This window comes from Camelina sativa, chromosome 7 (genome assembly GCF_030686135.1).
Source record: "Camelina sativa cultivar CO46 ecotype springtype chromosome 7, ASM3068613v1".
Lineage (NCBI taxonomy): Eukaryota > Viridiplantae > Streptophyta > Magnoliopsida > Brassicales > Brassicaceae > Camelina > Camelina sativa.
The window spans coordinates 30,998,204-31,012,591 of record NC_141886.1 but is presented as its reverse complement, the minus strand read 5'-3'; the positions used below and the strand labels follow the sequence as shown (position 1 = coordinate 31,012,591).

Sequence of the window (14,388 nt, the reverse complement as noted above, 5' to 3'; positions counted from 1 at the left end):
AAATTATTACAAGTAAATTGATCGTTAAAGCAATCACCACGAAACTACAACAACATATCAAATCGTTAAAGCTTAAAGACTAAACAAAATTCTCTGGTTAATGCAACTTCGAACTAAATTCATTTACATTATTTTTTTCTAAACACCATTTACTGTCCAGTATCTTAACAACGACATGACCCAAAAAAAAAAGAAAAAAAAAACGTTTGTTTTCAACAATATCAAATCATATAAAACGGACTATATTTTCTCTTTCTCTTTTGTTAGGTCAAACAAAACTAGGTCGTTTGACTATGGAGGGGATCACGCCTGATTGCCCTGAGCAACTCTGTTATTGTAAACCTCCAGCACTTCTGTTCCACGAAAGGTACGAGGGATCTCCCAGTTGCCTGAAAACGAAACCCAATTTCATTTCACTAGTACACATTCTAAAAATGATGAATTCCATAATCTCACTAGGCACTAGCCCAACGACGTATAAAATATACTACCGTTCCGTAACAAAATAAAGTAGACCTTGAGTAGGACAAGGGTGCTAACGTACCTTGGCTTAACTAGATACAATACGGCGAATGTAACTGCCAAGAACAAGCAAATGCTGCCTACTGTCAGATAAGCAATCCCTAGGAAATCGTTCCTTCCACCGAGCCAGCTAGTTGTTGATAGCACTAGCTTCTTCTGCCCATTGAAGCTGTACGTGTTGTAGTTGTTCTTCAACATCACCACTATCGTATCACCCGCGTTTAGGTCCGTCTCAATCTTCCCATACAGCTTCCTAAATGTTGGCAAAGCTGCCGTTCGCATCCAGACTATGAGGTCTTCTTGCTCACTCAACTATATATATATCCAACAGAAGAATTACACTTGTTAACATCCAACATTAGAAATGAATCTAAATTTACTGATATATATTGGAGGCTTTGTTACCGATTTATTAGTATCGAGTTTTCCACCGCCTATAGGCGCTCCTGTCTGAAAGTTTTTAGGGAAGACATTTTTCCCAAACTTGTTTTCTCTGTCACTCTTCCATGAGATGCCTTTCTTATTCACAGGAAGTTGTTGGCTGTTTCTTGAAAAGGTATAAGTATCGTTGAACAAACTCCAAGCAACAAGACCACATGGAACAATTGGTTCCCCACCCACGTTATCCTCAGGTGCACAGGTCTTCACATCATGCTCGTCTCTTGGATTTCTTAGCTGTGCATCGTTTCGACTTTTCACATATCTAACACACATAATCAACAGAGTAGTAACTGAAACTATTACTTGAGGTGCAAATAAGGAAAATTACTAGTACTTGAAAGAGAGTTACTAAGCAAATAAGGCAAAGAAGTACCGTACCGTCTATGGTTTTGGTAGAAATTCTCAAGTTGGTAGTAAACATAGACAGGACGCTTCATAGCTTTTGTCACCTGGAAAAGAAAAACAAAAAGGCTTTAGAAAGTGTCATACTTAAAAGGAACATCTACAATATATGTATACTCAATCGATCATAGGAAGGCACTAAATTGCCGTGGAAGAAGATATATCTACCGTTATTGTTCTGTTACATATCTTCTCTCTTTCACCCTGTATGTAAGCGACCATGTTGTTTCTAGACGATGGTGGAATGCAGTCTGTGTCATATCGATCAACAATCTCGACGACCTTCAAGAGTAATGAAACGAATCCTCAATAAACCGCAAAACCGAAGCTGGCAAAACAAACATTAGAAAAAAGAAAAAACAGAGAAAACATTTGGATAAAGCATACATACTCCTTGAGAAGCAAATAAGCAGATGACTCCAAGGGGAATGAAGACAACCCCAGCGACTAGAAATGTTAGGATTACCTGTAAATGGCGATGAACAATAAGAAAACAGAAAAAGAAGTAACATTATTTACAAACCTTGTATCATTGCACTTGTGCCGCTTAAGAAAGTGACAAAACCGTGATGGAACTTTACCCATCTTGGAGTAAGAATTGGCTTGCACGCTGGAAGCTCCTGCTGAGTAAACTTAGAATCTGGTAAAAGGGAATTTAGAAAAAAAAGTTTCTTAATAACAGAGAATCGAACGAAACCTACTATATGTATATCTACGATTTGTTTTGTATTTATGAGTACTGATGGTAAAGTTTTCGAACATAAGAATCCAACATATGTAACATCAAAAATCCAACAACCTAGCTGATGAACCTCTCTTCTCCGTCTATAGAAGAAGAATCAAAACTAGAATATACAAACTATACAAGAATGCATATTACAAATCAAAAGATATGTGCCAATGATATACGAAACATGCAAATTAAAAGAGATGGTGATCGAGGCACAACAACACCACAAACAAAGAATCACGTAACTATCTAACCGTTCTCGGGAGATAAACAAGAAATTTTGCATCAACTGGTGATAAAGAAAGAAAAAGAAAAAAGACGAGACGATCGACAAAACAAAGATGGATCGACCAAAAAATCAAGAAAAAATTGTGAGGGGATAAAAGATAGAAAGATCACATTTTGGTCGCTTAGATGTTCTCCTCACACCGGAAGAAGGCTCACCCGATCCGCCTCCTCCGACGGTGGAAGATACCGCGGTGGAACTCATTACCGAAGAAATCGAAGGAGAGATCAAAAAATTTGTGTGGCGATTCTAAATCGTAACGACGGCGATAACAGATCTCTTTACTCGAGAGAGGGTAAGAAGAATGTTAGGTTTGGGTCACGAGAGAGATAGAGGGAGAGAGAACATCTATATCTACTTCGGGAAAGATTGATAGATCTTTTAGATGAAGAAGCAAAACTCTGAGAAAGGCAAAAAGAAGAAGAAAAAAAAAAGAGGACGTGACAAATGCTGCTGTTAACATGGGAGGGAAAGATCCATCTATTATTAAATTAAGGAAATTGTATATACATCAAATCAAATATATAAGGAAACCTAAAGTTTTTTTTTTTTTTAACGAGAATTTTGTGTAGAGAAAACAAAAAAAAACGGAAGTTTTTCGAACAAACCCGGAAAATACGGTTAAATTGCCACGTGTATTACACGTCATTAATTAATTTATTCCAACCGAAAGCTGGTCAAAATAACCCACCTGTCATTTTTTGACTTTCCATTTTTTTTTTATGATTTTATTCCTTTTTTTTAATCACACTCTCATCTCAAGACCTCCCAGGTGGAGAGACCGGAGAAGAAGATATTTATTTTACTCATATATTCTTCGTTCACCTGTCTCAATTTGATTTCGTTGCTTAGCTTCTAAATCTCACACTAAGTCTTTTTCGTTCGATTGAATCAACCGTATCGTGGTGATGGTAATCGGAGCAGCAGCGCGTGTAGCCATCGGCGGTTGTCGAAAGCTTGTCTCCTCGTCACATACTTCCCTCCTCCTTGTTTCTTCTCAGTGTCGTCGCCAGGTTAAAAAATCTTCTCTCTATCGTTTCTTCTTTTTGTAATATCCAATATTAACGACTCTCGTGGATTCTTCCGATTGATGTCAATATCAGAACAATGGTTATATATCTCTGAATTCAATTTTTTCTCGATCTTGTAAGTCTCATGGTGGACCGCACCGCTCCGATGTGTTTCGAAATAGTTTATGATACTCGTGTCAATTGAATTGATTATCAGATGAGTACCGACGCACAAAGCGTTTCTGAGAAGCTCAGGAGCTCTGGTCTGTTACGTACACAAGGTCTAATAGGAGGCAGGTGGATTGACTCCTATGACAAGAAGACAATCAAGGTCTGCCTCTTACTCTCTCCCTCTCTTGATTTTGTATTGCTTTCTGTTGACATCTTCTAACTTCTTCTTCTTGACAGGTTAACAATCCAGCGACCGGTGGAATTGTTGCTGATGTTGCATGTATGGGAACAAAAGAGACCAATGACGCTATTGCTTCTTCTTACGAAGCATTTACATGTATGTCACCCTAGGCTTCTCCTCTTAATAATACCTATAACTGTTCTGTCTCTGCTCAGTGTTTGATGGTCGCTGAACTATGTGCTGGGGAGGGATAAAATACTTAATTTTCTGTAATTCTCTTACATGTTATCACATTCAGCTTGGAGCAGATTGACTGCTGGAGAGAGGAGTAAAGTTTTACGGAGATGGTACAAACTTTTATTCCCATAGCAATGCATACTCTTATACATATTGTATAGTGTGGGTGGGGATGTTGTAGGGTTATAAGGTCAGACTAAGATCACTATGCGGGAATGTTTTCCATGGATGTCAACTGCTCATGAAATTAGAATATGTAGAGATTCAAGGCTTTTTCAAGATATGGTATCTTGCTTGAAGCTTGCTTATATGGTATAATTTCAATGGGGTTTCGACTTTGTTTCTCCAAACACAGGTATGACCTCCTGATTGCACACAAGGAAGAACTTGGACAACTTATAACTTTGGAGCAAGGAAAACCGCTAAAGGAGGCCGTAGGAGAGGTAGATGATTTAGTTTGTAGTTGAGAACATTGAATGTGCTGTTTGGGCCTGTCTCAAGTGTTGCAATCGTTTCTTAAAAGCAATATATGATTCTGTAATTTAGTTTGCAGGTCGCGTATGGGGCAAGTTTTATTGAGTACTATGCCGAGGAGGCAAAACGTGTATATGGTGATATAATTCCTCCTAATTTGTCTGATCGCCGGTTATTAGTTCTAAAACAGGTTTGCCGATTCTTGCTTCTAAATTCTATATATGCAGCTTTTATTTGTGAGTGACACTATTCTGCACCCTTAGCTTAACTTGGAAGTGTGTAAGTAGAGATGTTATTTGCCAGGCAATCTGGGCTTGGAAATCTGTGACTTTACTTTGCATTCCCTCCCCTCCCCCCCCCCACCTTCACATTTTTTTTGAAATTGTCCAAGTTCTGTAGCAATGCTATATAAAATGAGAACTTGGAGAACCTTAATCTTGTTTTGCGAATTCCCTTTCATATGTGGAGATTCCTAATGTACTCCTTTTCCGTGTCATGTGGCTGTATTTATTATATCACATGTTTAGTATACGCCTCAATTGCTAGAATCTCTTGATTTTCTATGCAGCCTATTGGTGTTGTTGGCGCAATTACCCCTTGGAACTTTCCCTTAGCCATGATTACTCGGAAGGTCTTGCTAGTTTTACCATTTTATTTAATCTTATTCTAATATACTATCCCAGTACATTATGTAGAACTTTTTTTCATTAAGTTTATGTGGATGGTTGATGGTATTGCAGGTTGGCCCTGCTCTTGCTTCTGGATGCACGGTGGTTGTTAAACCATCTGAACTTACTCCCCTAACAGCTCTTGCTGCAGCTGAACTTGCACTTCAAGCTGGAGTTCCTCCGGTAATTTATATGTCTAATTAACCAGCTATCTGGTCTCCTCAAGTTTGATTTCCTAATGTCAGGGAGCTGACCTGATATTTTGTTAAGTTTGAAAATGTTGTCTTCCGTTTTAACATGTGATTTGATTTGACCTAGCGTTTCTATTTTTGTCAATGTGGCTCCTAATCTGATTTATGACCCGTTGATGTATGATTGTGTGGCTTGAAGGCTAGTTTTTAACAATGTGTCTTTTGTGCTATTGAACTGTCTGGCCAGACCATCTCTTTGGAATTTTCCTGTTTTTTGTATTTGTAACATTTCATGATTCATTTGAATGGTATTTTCAACAGGGTGCACTTAATGTAGTCATGGGAAATGCTCCTGAAATTGGGGATGCTTTACTTACAAGTCCACAGGTTTCTCTAATTATCTTTGTTGCTGTTATTTGTATATATATGCCATTAGTAGTGATTCATGGTAAGTTACCTTACCAATTGACTGGTTTGTTTCTCGTGCTACTTAGGTGAGGAAAATCACATTCACAGGATCAACAGCCGTTGGCAAGAAGTTGATGGCAGCTGCTGCACCTACTGTCAAGAAGGTATGCTTAAGCAAGGATATCATGCTATTTAAAAATATATTCTCCAGATCATATATCACTGGTACCTCTTCTTTTTTTCTTGTGTAGGTTTCTCTAGAACTTGGCGGCAACGCACCCTCCATAGTATTTGATGATGCAGACCTGGATGTAGCGGTAAAGGGAACGGTAAGTGTTGGTCATGCGTGTTAGGGCATTGATTTCTATAAAAGATGCAAAATGTTGATCCATCTGGAAAAATTACTCGGAAATGACAATATCCTGGTTCTTTTCCATATGAGATATGTCTTACTTTTTATCTGGTTAATTACGTCCAGGCTCCACCTTTCCGAGCTCTATAGGGATTGCCAATACCATAAAATATTGTTTACCTATTTGATCTGTGATTGCAGCTTGCAGCAAAATTTAGGAATAGTGGTCAGACATGTGTTTGTGCGAACAGAGTACTTGTGCAAGATGGTAAGTATTGGGATACTCGACACACCCCTCCTGGATCTTGCATCCAGTATTAACATAACATGTTATATCTTTTCAACAGGTATCTATGATAAATTTGCTGAGGCCTTTTCTGAAGCGGTTCAAAAGTTAGAAGTAGGAGATGGCTTTAAGGAAGGGACAACTCAGGTAAGTCCTTTATCGATCTTATACTTCTGAATTTAGGCTATTTGCTATCAAATCCAGTCATCAGATCACACTATTGGTACCTCGTTTCTACGTTCTGTCAACTAGCATCCCAAGTCTCTTGTCTGCCCTTTTATTTTGCTGTAAATTTATATGTCGCTTCAACATTCTTACAGGGTCCACTTATAAACGATGCAGCAGTGCAAAAGGTACATTAGTTGTACTTTCCAGTTTCTGTTTTGGTTTCCATGTACAACAATTATATTTGATGGCACTAATGATAATAGTCTTACTTACTCGTCATGCTTAATAATTTCAGGTAGAGTCATTCGTACAAGATGCAGTTTCCAAGGTTTGTATTTTCTCATTTGCGTCCTTGCTATCCTTGATTTCTAAGTGAGGCAGTTCATATTTTCTATTTGTATGCCATTCATTAAGACACAATTCCTTTAATATGAACATTAGATGAAATATCTTATTTGTTGTTGTCTTCTTCTTACAGGGAGCAAAAATCCTTCTTGGCGGCAAAAGGCATAGTCTAGGGATGACTTTCTACGAGCCTACTGTTATCCGTGATGTTTCGAGTGACATGATTATGTCTAAGTAAGTACGTAAAGCTTCACATAATTGTAGTGTTATAGCTTTTTGTTTCTCTAAAGAATAAACTAGAAACATCTACTGTTCATCGCATTTTTGTGATCAAAAGAACTACATATGTTGCTTCTTATAGGGAGGAAATTTTTGGACCCGTAGCTCCCCTTATTCGGTTCAAAACAGAGGAGGACGCTATCAGAATCGCTAACGACACAATTGCAGGTTTGTCTTCATGTAACATTAGTAACCTTCTCCTTGTATATGTCCAGTCTTGGACTGACATAATAAGTGGGAATGTGTTGTGTGTGCAGGACTTGCTGCGTATATATTCACAAACAGTGTCCAAAGATCTTGGCGTGTATTTGAAGCACTTGAATACGGACTTGTAGGGGTAAACGAAGGACTCATATCAACAGAGGTAAGACCAGAAATGAAAGAACCACGGTTTCCTAATAATAGATAGACATTTGCTTACATCTTTTGATTTGCAGGTGGCTCCATTCGGGGGAGTGAAGCAGTCTGGTCTTGGAAGGGAAGGATCCAAGTATGGTATGGACGAATATCTTGAGGTAACTCAGAACACCCATTTATCTCTTATTGAACTACGCTTCAGTGGATCGAATTGGTCTTATATAATATTAGAAATCTCACATGAAGACGTAATAAAGTATGCAAGGCTAGCCTTATAGGTGGTTAGTTTTACATTTTCCGATTGCTCCCAAACTAGCACAGAGACTATCGATGAGAGTCTGTTTTTTTTAATCGTTTATTAGCATAAAGTTGTACAAATTACTTTTCGTATATTGAGTCTTGGCTCTTGGCTTTGACACAGATCAAATACGTATGCTTGGGAGATATGAATAGACACTGATTTGGTGTGTTAGAGAAAGCTTGGAAATTGTAAGTTCGTCTCCTCCACGGCTCCACTCATATCCTTGTACTAATAAAAGCTCAGCCCTTGGGTTTTTCTTTCTTGCTGTGGAACATAATAAGGATTTGAAGGATACTTGTTATGAAATAAAGGTTCAAATGTTTCACAGTTTCAGCATGGTTTTTAGATAATATTTTGGGGTTTCCATTTTATTTATCTTTGTTTTACGTGAAATATCTGTGTAATATTTTATTCGGACAACTTTTGCTTGCGATATATAAAAGCCAAAAAAAATAAAAAGGCGGTGTTGTTCTTTGCTTCAGTTATTACCAATTAGGCAATTCTTATAAGTCGATGTGTATTTGGGTTATTTTTCTTTTTAATTAGTATCTTGTCAAATTATACACTTAAATGTTTCATGTGCCAGCAGACAATGTTTAGGAGGACTATAACTTACAACAGTCAGTCGATATATAAAACTTAATGCCAGTTATTAAAATATTAATGAATTCAAAAAATAATTCGCTCGTTTATGTTTCAAAATAGCGATAGATTTACATGGCTCTTTGCCAAACTTGGGATTTTATTTTTCTTTATCGTTTAAAAAAAATTATGGGGAAAAGATAAGAAGGTTGGAAGGAATATATTCATTTCGAAGAAGAAATTCGAAAGCACCATAAAAAAAAGATGCTTGAAGTTCAAGCAACTGTGGCCTCTATTTTTTTATAAGCCGACTTACTTTATTGTCACTAAATTCATTTTCTTTCTTTCTTTCTTTTTCATAAGCTCTTAGTTTGCTTCAACAACAATTAGCTAAAAGTTAAACATTCGCTTTTACTTGGTTTAAATAAAAACAAACATTTTGCTTTCTTTTCATTTAAACACACAATAACATTTCGATTTTAATCATCACTAAAAACATATTAATCAAGTAAGATAAGAACTTAAATGACCTTAAGGCGGATGATTTGCTAATGCTATAATTTATCACCTCATATCACTATGAATAAATTTTTGTAAATAGTAGTGATAATGATTGCGAACAAAATATATATATATGGTGATAATAATTAGGAATAACATGTGTGTATCTTCAAAAAGGAGTAAGGGAAAAAGTCTAGTAAACTATGTAAATGTGGCTGGCCAAGATTTATACGGTTAGCATCTATCGCGGGAGTTCTATTTTCATTTTTTAATATTGTTGGCGCAATAAGAATCTATCTTTATTCATCAAAGAGGAGAAGAATTGATTCCAATTCTCATGCAATTTGAACTTTGATTTATTATTTTAAATACAAAAGCTAACACCATTTTCTTATTTTATCATAGTCAGAACTCAGAATTGTGTGCGATAATAAATTACTTTTATTATACAAATAATTCGTCTATATACAACATCCAAGATTTAACATTTGTGGCAAAGAAACACATACTGTTTTTAATTTACTCCAAGTAATTAATATCTGGAAAATGTATTACCATGTATAGCTGCACAAATCGTCAGTCCTACAAAAGCCAAAAAGGGTTATAGCCCCAGCAAGCTTTAACCAATAAACAAATAAAAATTAATGGAGAAAAGAAGGAAAAACATATGGTAAAAACTAAAAATAAAGAATAAAAGAGCTTTAATAAGTAGAAGAAGAGGTCCCCAACATTAACACTATCTTTACACATTGATGCATAATTCTCCACATACCCAATAGTCCGTGTATGCGTAATATTCTTCTGTTATTTTTCGTTTTATTTCCGTATTCATTGACAAATATCGAGCTACATTGCATGTTTTCCCTTCATACGTAAACCTATAATATATTTAATTTTCTGATTCATTTTAAAATTAATTCTAAGACAATATTCTCTTCTTTTGTGTGTGTGTGTGTGTGCATATCAACCTCAGCCATAATTCATTGACTTATTCTTATTCTATGTAAATATGCCATGGGACCTCCCACTCATATATATTAGGTTGACCCTTTTACATACTTGTATATATTTCACAAAATAAAAACCAAAAAAAAAAGAAATTTGTGCGATTAGCGAGTTATATGAATAATTGATGCAATTGAATTCAGGGATAATATCAAAAAAAGTTGCTTGCGTATATTAGTAGTGTCCGTACTCGATGAAAACGTTTTAGTGATCTCGTTTGCAGATGTAAACCACAATTTTTAATTAATCGATGAGAACGTTTTTATTTATAGAAATATATATATCCCATTCCCACCTAACGGTTTTGGGATTGCAGGCACCAGGAGCTATAATAAACTTGTTCCAAAATATACGGTCGACTAATTTAAAACGAAACTCATCATTGCTTGGAATTTGTATATTCAGCTCATAATTAACCAAAAAGGTTTACCCTACCATAAATGATAAACCCCCTAGTGCAATTTTTTTTTTCGTTAGATATTTCTATTATATTGCATGTTTGTGTCCAATTACGATATCTAACGATGTAGACATACTATATAAGTCTAGTATACGTACGACTATCCTCGTGGGGTCTTAATTCGAATATGTGGACATTTAATATATCCACCGTCGAGAGTTTATATTTTCCTGTTAAGAAATTATGTAGAAGAGAAATGAAAGTAAAGCTAGCTAGAACATACGTAATTATATACTTATGGTTTTAAAAATACTTCAGAAATTAAAAAAAAAAAAAATACTTAGCTAGTTAGTAGATAGAAAAGACAACCAAAGATTCAAAAAAATACGATAGTGTAGATATTTATCTTTTATTCAGGTGAATTTTGATTATGATACACGTCAAAACATTATAATATTAATGTTTACATGAAAACAAAGAAAAAACTCTCCTAATTTCTAAGAAATAATACATATTTTACATAGCTTCCGATCCATACCCGTTCTTTATATGTGACAAACAAATTCCTAAGATCTTCACTGTTAAAGTTAATTTATTTCAGAAAAAATGATGTATTTGATTCATTGTTTTAAGATATTAATTTAAATATGAATAGTAATTTAATAATCTGGGACGACAGACATGAATTACTTCATGTAGACGTATACATAGTGCTTTTACACAGATTTTATAATAAAAATAATTCAAAGGTATTCAAGCTGAGAGGATAAAAAAAAAACAATTGAAAAAGATAGCGACAGTATCTTTTCACAAAGGAACGTCTGCGTACTACTAGTCTGAAACTTTAATTCTCTCTTCCATACTAACGATAAAACATATTTTAACTAAACCAGTTATTAATTTATAATTATTCAGAAAGAAAAAAAAAGACGGGAGAGAGAGAGAGAGAGGGAGAGAGAAAAAGCCGTCATCTGATCTCTTCAAAAACGCATCGTATTCTCTCACATTTTTGCATCACATTCGTTTCTTGAATCCCCTCTTCGAGAGAGAGAGAGAGAAAGAGAGTGAGAGAGAGGAAGAGAGAGAGAGAGAGAGAATGTTCCATGCTAAGAAACCTTCAAGTATGAATGGTTCATATGAGAACAGAGCTATGTGCGTTCAAGGCGATTCAGGCCTCGTCCTCACCACCGATCCTAAACCGCGTTTGCGTTGGACCGTCGAACTCCACGAGCGTTTCGTCGACGCCGTCGCTCAGCTCGGCGGCCCTGACAGTAAGCACACATATATTTCATCCATCCATTTAACCAAATTATATATATAGAAGTGTGTTTTTCAAAGTTTTTGATCATTTAATTTTTGTTTGCAGAAGCAACTCCAAAGACGATTATGAGAGTTATGGGTGTGAAGGGTCTTACTCTTTACCACCTAAAGAGCCATCTTCAGGTATGTACACAAATATTAATTAGGGTTTTTTTCTTCTTCCCTTGCTTTAAATTTTCTCTTCTCTTTATCTTTTCTATTCTTTTTCACTTAATATTATAATATAAGTATAACAACTTCGTATTTGGATCTATGGGTGCAGAAATTTAGGCTTGGAAAGCAGCCGCACAAGGAGTACGGAGATCACTCCACAAAGGAAGGTTCAAGAGGTGACCACTCCATCTTCCTTTCTCTATCAAATTAGGGTTTTCTTCTTCTAAGTTATCAATAATATATATATATATATATATATTATATGTCCTTTCATCCGTCTTCGTCTAAATTTTGTAATCTATCTTACGGTGTAGCTTCTGCCATGGATATTCAGCGCAACGTAGCTTCTTCTTCCGGCATGATGAGTCGCAACATGAATGAGTATGTGTTCATCAAATTTCGTTTATTTTCTCAACTGTCATTTTCTATATATAGACACATGAGCAACAACTCACACCAGGTTGATATTTGATCAGGATGCAAATGGAAGTGCAAAGAAGGTTGCACGAACAGCTAGAGGTAATTAATTAAGATATCTATATTCTATGATACCTCAACTCTTACAAAATCAATTTCTATTTATCGTTATAAATGTTGCATATTTATTTGTTTAGGTGCAGAGACATCTGCAACTGAGGATTGAAGCACAGGGAAAGTACATGCAATCTATATTGGAGAGAGCTTGCCAAACCCTAGCCGGTGAGAACATGGCAGCCGCCAACGCAGCAGCCGCCGTCGGAGGAGGATACAAAAGTAATTTAGGAAGTTCGAGTCTTTCAGCAGCGGTAGGCCCACCTCCTCATCCTCTTAGTTTCCCTCCGTTTCAAGACCTAAACATCTATGGGAACACAACCGACCAAGTCCTCGACCATCATAGCTTCCATCATCAAAACATAGAGAACCATTTCACGGCCAACAATGCTGCAGATACCAATATTTACTTGGGGAAGAAGCGACCTAACCCTAATTTTGGTAACGATGTAAGGAAAGGACTAATGATGTGGTCTGATCAAGATCACGATCTTGCCGCTAACCAACCGATCGATGATGAGCATCGAATTCAGATACAGATGGCTACACATGTCTCCACCGATTTGGATTCTTTGTCGGAGATCTACGAACGGAAATCAGGTCTATCAGGTGATGAAGGGAATAATGGTGGGAAATTACTGGAAAGGCCATCGCCTCGAAGATCACCATTGAGCCCTATGATGAACCCTAATGGTGGATTAATACAAGGAAGAAACTCTCCATTTGGCTGATACAATAATTAATTTTAATATATGTGATGCATGGGTACGTAAGAGAGATATATATTTTGTCATTGTGAGTTTGAAGTAGGGGTTTAGAGATGAGACAAAACAAACAAACAAAAAACAAAACTATAAACTTTGTTATGTTTATGGGATTAGTTTTGCTCGTGTTTTAATCTGTACGGGAACTATTTAGTATTGCTGTTCTTACAATATTTAGGGTCTATGTATTTTGTACTTATTTGTTACTTATTTATAGTCGTGTTTGATTATTGATCTTTAATTACATTATTGTTACTCACAGGGGTCAGCAGTACAATGGCCGAATAATTCTATGATTTTGTTATTCTTTTACCGCTCGTAAATTTTAATTACCTAAATTTGTATAGTTAACTATTTTCATATTCTATGTTTGATAGCATCTTTTTTTTGTTTTTTTTTTGCCTATCTTATTATAAATTAATAAGTAATTTTTATAATAAATCCGCAGTTTTATTTCGTATGTACATACTTGTACGATATTCATATTTGACAGTTTGCCAATTAGAGCTATGCCTATAAAATGTGAATGTACGTACCAAAATATATATCTACATACGGATATATGTTAAACCAGTATATATGTAGTATATTACGTACATATAAGATGCCTTGACTAGTGTAAAAATCTCATGCATGAACGTAACTGTTTATAGGACAAATAATGGACATTTATGGGTAAGAGATTGATCATGTTTCAAGGCAAGTACGATATTTTAAAGCTTTTGAAGGGCCCTTTGCTTTTTCATGAGTTAGTTATTTCTATCTCAAGTTAGTTTGTACTTGATGCCTTATATATGATTACGCTAGAATGGGATATCTGCATCGGGAAACTAAATTTTCAAATCAAACTTGGAAGAAAAAAAATAAAGTGTGTGGTAAAAAATTCATAAGTGAATAAGAAAAAGAAAGGACAGCGCAAGTTATATAATGATGATGATCCCCATCAAAGCAAAAGGTTTTTAGGGTTTTGGGAAAACCACATGCAAACAGCAAAAAAAGCTGTAAACTTTGATTCAAATGTATATATAGTCACTTGATTTTGTACGATACTATATATACATATATGTATGCATTTATAGCTGCATCAAAACTATATATACATGCAAGTGTAAGTAAGTGTGTATGTAGAGATTGATAGCTACAAGATCCTTTTCAAAAGAAAATAAAAGAAGTTGTCATAAGAGAAATTAACCGACACTGAGTATCTATCTTTCCTTCCGTATATGTCTTTGTTCTTTATTCTTTTATTTCTTTTCTGCTTCATATGACCACTAATTAATTAGGACATATATATATTTATATACAAAAAGAAATTTAATACAC

General features: G+C 35.6%; 3 protein-coding genes across 3 annotated transcripts; 2 read left to right on the top strand and 1 right to left on the bottom strand.

Moving 5' to 3' along the window:
* Positions 1–80: 80 nt before the first annotated feature.
* LOC104703297 (ALA-interacting subunit 5) lies at positions 81–2,953 on the bottom strand. Its single transcript, XM_087459758.1, has 8 exons — positions 2,495–2,953; positions 1,947–2,005; positions 1,757–1,831; positions 1,534–1,647; positions 1,342–1,412; positions 928–1,225; positions 545–834; positions 81–389 (listed from the first exon to the last, which is right to left on the bottom strand). The coding sequence occupies exons 1-8, from the start codon at positions 2,583–2,585 to the stop codon at positions 332–334; spliced, it is 1,056 nt and encodes a 351-aa protein (XP_087315884.1). The 5' UTR covers positions 2,586–2,953; the 3' UTR covers positions 81–331.
* A 117-nt stretch (positions 2,954–3,070) lies between these two features.
* On the top strand, positions 3,071–8,268 carry LOC104703296 (succinate-semialdehyde dehydrogenase, mitochondrial). Its single transcript, XM_087459756.1, has 20 exons — positions 3,071–3,394; positions 3,609–3,722; positions 3,800–3,899; positions 4,042–4,090; positions 4,336–4,423; positions 4,534–4,644; positions 5,023–5,085; positions 5,195–5,305; positions 5,635–5,700; positions 5,808–5,885; positions 5,973–6,050; positions 6,275–6,341; positions 6,421–6,506; positions 6,680–6,712; positions 6,823–6,855; positions 7,006–7,106; positions 7,234–7,319; positions 7,409–7,515; positions 7,589–7,666; positions 7,930–8,268. Exons 1-20 carry the CDS (start codon positions 3,290–3,292, stop codon positions 7,966–7,968), a joined length of 1,593 nt encoding a protein of 530 aa, XP_087315882.1. The 5' UTR covers positions 3,071–3,289; the 3' UTR covers positions 7,969–8,268.
* A 2,824-nt stretch (positions 8,269–11,092) lies between these two features.
* LOC104703295 (myb family transcription factor APL) lies at positions 11,093–13,306 on the top strand. The gene is made up of 6 exons (XM_087459757.1): positions 11,093–11,568; positions 11,664–11,740; positions 11,880–11,946; positions 12,085–12,151; positions 12,247–12,289; positions 12,385–13,306. The coding sequence occupies exons 1-6, from the start codon at positions 11,394–11,396 to the stop codon at positions 13,030–13,032; spliced, it is 1,077 nt and encodes a 358-aa protein (XP_087315883.1). The 5' UTR covers positions 11,093–11,393; the 3' UTR covers positions 13,033–13,306.
* Positions 13,307–14,388: the final 1,082 nt, after the last annotated feature.